General features: G+C 45.4%; 1 protein-coding gene across 1 annotated transcript; it reads left to right on the top strand.

The window, feature by feature from the left end:
• Positions 1–2,674: 2,674 nt before the first annotated feature.
• Positions 2,675–3,712, top strand: LOC143298649 (uncharacterized). The gene has a single exon (XM_076611529.1). The coding sequence runs from the start codon at positions 2,675–2,677 to the stop codon at positions 3,710–3,712; it is 1,038 nt and encodes a 345-aa protein (XP_076467644.1).
• Positions 3,713–4,740: the final 1,028 nt, after the last annotated feature.

The following is a 4,740-nucleotide window of genomic DNA, read 5'->3' as shown; positions in this document are numbered from 1 at the left end:
AACGGTAACAGATGAGAAGTGTTTGTAATGACTTCTGATATAAACGTTCACTTGTTTTATGTTTTTCTTCTTTTCGTGGTGTTGCAGTTGATGAAACTACACTGTTGCAAATTCAATAAATTCATTACTGATTTTTTTCTGAATTTGTAGATACTTGGGTACTCCCAAATGTGGACTGTATTACGTTTTTAGACAATTCAGGCATCAGTCAGGAGAATTCAGGCATCAGTCAGGGTATGCTTCTTTAACCATTCTTGTAATAATAGCACATTCACAGTTTGCGCAAGGTAACATCGCATTTCAGTGTCAGGTTCAGTTTCTCAGGGAGGCGTCACTGCGTTCGGAAAAATCCATATGCGCTACGCCACATCTGCTAGGCAGATGCCTGACCAACAGGGTAGCCCAACGCGCTTTGTCAGGCCTTCAGCGCGTGCATATCTATTATGTGTACCTGTCACAGTTGACTTATTCCACGGAATTTTTCCAGAGGCAACACTTTTGTAACCATGGGTTCTTTTTCAGTGTGCCAAGTGCGTGCTGCACATGGGACCTCGGTTTATCGTCTCACCTGATTGACTAGTCACTTAACATCGTAAATTTCTTATATTAAGAAGATATGTACACCAAACCACACACGTGAATAAAAGCTATAAATGGTGATTCAAAGAATACGGAGTATGGAACATGTGTGGGAGAGAGAGGCTGTCTTAATTGCATAAAGGATTGTGTGAAAAGACATGTTTTCATCATCAGACAACATCCCCTTTCTTGATATTATTGCACATTTTCTTTCTTTTGTGTGCTGATTTCCGTTGTAACTTTAAGTGGTGGGACTTGATTTTTGTCTTCGATCGCCATACAGTTTCCTGAGGTTTTTTGTTAGTTAATTTGTTTGATTGTTGTTGTTGTTGCTATTGTTGTTGTTTTACTCTGCCCGAGATGGTTTCAATGAACAGTTTCACTCTGTCAGCACGTTACTAGTATTTATTTGCAACACATACATACTTTTAAAATCAGTGCATGCTTATCAGTAAATACTTTGTCGCTCTGCCGCAAGATATTTCTATCTGTGCACAACACTTTAGGGTGTGTGTGGCCTTCTTGCTTGATAGGAAATGGGAGTGGGGGTTGGTGTAGAGATGGGGAGGCTGGCATCGTGTAGTATATGTTTGTGAAGACCCACACTCACAGATCTAGTTTAGCCCCGGGGGTTTCTGTTCGAAGATTGGAAGAGGGATGTCTATTTCATAATCTGTGTTTGGAAATGGAACTGATGTGTTTTAGTTGTGTTTCCATATGAATTTTGCATCATTTGTTTGCTTGCTTGCATGTTTGCGTGTGGGTCTGCGTGTTTGCAAGCGTATGTGTACACGTATGTATATGTGTGTGTGTTTATGTGTCTGTGTATGTGTGTTAATGTATGTGTGTTAGTAAGTGTGTTAGTGTGTTAGTGTGTGTGTATGCGTCGCGCACACACACGAAGCACGCTCTCGTGCATACGTTTTGAGGCCAGTATCTAAAACCACAGGTATCACGTTTTCGATAACATCCGTCGTTTAATGCATTTTCACAGAGCGACGGTAACTCCGACATAACCGATTTGCCAAGCTCCGTTTACAAGCCACTGGAATCGCTCCGCGTTGTTTGCCTCCATCAGTTTGTTCAAATATTCACAAGCGGCTGCATTTCATTTTGATTCTCCGCCCTGGCATGATCGGTGGTTCGGACCTGTCACCCTGTATAAATGACCGTGGACTGAACGTTTTAGCACTCAACGTGCATCGGCCGTCAGTTGCTCTTGTCTGGTTCAGTTTGACCATCCGTGTGGCTGCTGACTGCTGCTTCATAGTTATAACAGGTCAGTGTGTTTGTATGTGTGTGTGTGTGTGTGTGTGTGTGTGTTGTGTGCACGTGCCCGCGTTTCTGAGTGTGTGTGTGTGTGTGTGTGTGTGTGTGTGTGTGTGTGTGTGTGTGTAGTAGTAGTAGTAGTAGTAGTAGTCTTCAGTTTAACGTCTTTCACTTTAAGTGATAGACGGAAAAAAAAGGGGGTGGGGGGGGGGGAGCTGAGGGGTGGAGGGAGGGGCGTGGAGTGGGAACAGTATTGGACAGAGGGTGAAGAATGGTGTGTGTGTGTGTGTGTGTGTGTGTGTGTGTGTGTGTGTGTGAAAATGGATAGATTACGTTTTCTAACAGAGTGGTAGGAGGGGGGCATTGGGAGGGGGAACACAAGTGTATTGAATACATTCTGGTAGCCAGATACATACATACACAAGCACATACATACGTATGTACCTGCATACTAACATACATGCATACATAGATGAATGGATGCATAGAAAATTAGACAGAATGGTAGGCAGAGTTTCATATTCACATTTGATTAATCCTTTTTCAGTTCGTTTTTTTTTCTCCTCGAAATCTTGATCTGTTGTTTGTTGGTTTGCTCAACTGTTTAGTTTTCACGGCTCGCTTTTCTGCTCTTCTTTTGACAAAAGACGTGGCATGTCTCAATCAGTAGGCTGACGACGAGGGGAATGTAACAACCCAGTACGAGTTACACCAGAGCCCCTGGCCTTGGAACCCCCACAGCTCAGTGTTCCCGACCTGGACAGATAAACAGACATGATGTTTGTATGCTGTATCTACAGACTGATCAGCAAGAGGACGGATCAACATGAATAACACCACAACCACCATTCCTGGAGTCCCCCAAACCACAGCATCCTCCAACAACGGGACAGACACGACCACGACATTCCCGGAACAGCAAGCAGCCATGATCCTCTGGAAATTCTACACGCCAGGCCTTCTCCTGCTGGGAGGGTTCGGGAACCTGACCACTATCCTGGTCATGCGTCGCTTCAAGGACAGCAACTCCTCCTCGCAACGCGTCATACTTATGGCCCTTGCCGTGTCGGACCTCTTGCTGTTGTACGTCGGCGCGTTACGTGATTGGTTGTTCTACGTGTTTAACGTGAAGGTGAACCCAATGCTGTGCAAGGTCGCGATTTGGTTGTTATACGTCATGGGAACCGTATCGGCGTGGCTGTTGGTCTGTGTCACCGTGCAAAGAATGGTGGCGGTGAAGTGGCCGCACAAAGTGAGGATCGTGTGTTCCTTGCGCCGAACGTGGATGATCATCACCGCTGTGGTCTTTTCTGCATGCATCATCCATTTCCCTGTTTTGATGGACACAGGGGTCGCTTACAGCAGTTACTGTGACCACCAATCAGAACTGCGCGACAGTGACTCTGTCGAAAGGGATTGGGTAGACATTTCCATCTCCTGCATTATCCCCTCTGTGTGTCTCGTGGTGTGTGACGTCATTCTGTCCCGCACCTTGTTCAAATCCTCTGCTTCTTCTGCAGCTGTTTCCAGCACCGTGTACGCCATCTCCAACACTCCTGGGCACAGCGACAGTCGCAGGAAGCGGGCTTCCAAGACGACGGTGATGGTTCTGGCCCTGTCCTGCACGTTCATCTTGTTGACCTTGCCTGTGTGTGTGTACATGGTATGGGTCAGGAACACTGGGAACCAGCTGACCAACGATCCCAGACTATTGGCCATTTCGGAACTTGCGCTGACAGTGACCACTCTTTTGTGGTACACCAACAGTGCTATCAACTTTCTGCTCTACTGCTTCACGGGCTCCAAGTTCAGGAAGGAGTTCTTGACCATGATGTGCTGCAGTGTGAGGAATCACCACACCTGATCTGTTGAGGGGAAAGTGTGTTGGGGCTTCACAGGGATAGAGAAACGAGCAGAGTATCGTATGACTCTTCTCACATTTCCGAACAGCTTTCCAAATCATGTTCAGACTCCAGACACCTCTCTTGACCGTGTTGGAGTTTTAACACTACAAATGTCATTGCATCTTCAGTAAAAACAACTTAAACAGTGCTTCGTCTTCAGCAAAATTCAAGTTTATAATCTTTTCTAAACCTTTGAAGATACCCTGACGGAAAGCAAACGTGTTGAATATTTGTTAAAACGTTCAACCGGAAAGGAAATCGAAATGCACAAAGAAAACTTATGGTAATAACCGACAAAATGAGAACAATTTATCTTCTCAGCAACACCATACCACAAGACTGCTTTCCCTTTATTAGGACTACTGTGCCTATAATTCATGCGGCATAATCACAGAAGACCATCAGTATGTTTGGAGAGGACCACAATGTTCAAGACTGGAACATCAGTTCATGCGAATCATCAAATCTATTAAAGACAGTACAGGACCTTATGCAAGATACATGAAGTAGTCTGAAATTTTATATTGACCCAGAAACCTGTTTGGACTAGGTACCCATCAGTGTACATCTGATCAACGTGCTGTCACGTCAGTTGTGTCAATGATCCCCGACCAATTCTGGAATCTCCCGAACTCTCACCCACTGTGCAGTGACAGTGGGTCCCTGAATCTTGTCACTGACAACACTGAGAAGAGGAGCTGATCTTCATTCAGTGACAACCTGAACACCGTGGCACGACAAACACGTTCTTTTAGCGCAACCCACACCACTCTCTAACTGAACGGGGGTGACAAAGAAGGAGGGGGTAAGGCGTACATACCTTGAATTGTCTTGAGACGTGACAGTGAGAGCATTGTCGAATTCAGCCTTTGTCCTGAACCAGTACCCTACACTGCCACTGAAGTAGACTGCGCTGGCTGCCTTGTGAAATCTACGAAAAAGAAGGCAATGGGGGTGGAACTGGTCCAAGCAACGAGAGAGCCATGAT

Source organism: Babylonia areolata, chromosome 24 (genome assembly GCF_041734735.1).
Source record: "Babylonia areolata isolate BAREFJ2019XMU chromosome 24, ASM4173473v1, whole genome shotgun sequence".
In the NCBI taxonomy this organism is placed as follows: domain Eukaryota; kingdom Metazoa; phylum Mollusca; class Gastropoda; order Neogastropoda; family Buccinidae; genus Babylonia; species Babylonia areolata.
Note: the sequence above shows the minus strand (reverse complement) of the source record. Positions and strands in the feature narration are given on the sequence as shown.

Bases quoted from the DNA above. Each gene is read 5' to 3' on its own strand.
- LOC143298649 (XM_076611529.1), top strand. From the start codon at position 2,675: ATGAATAACACCACAACCACCATTCCTGGAGTCCCCCAAACCACAGCA.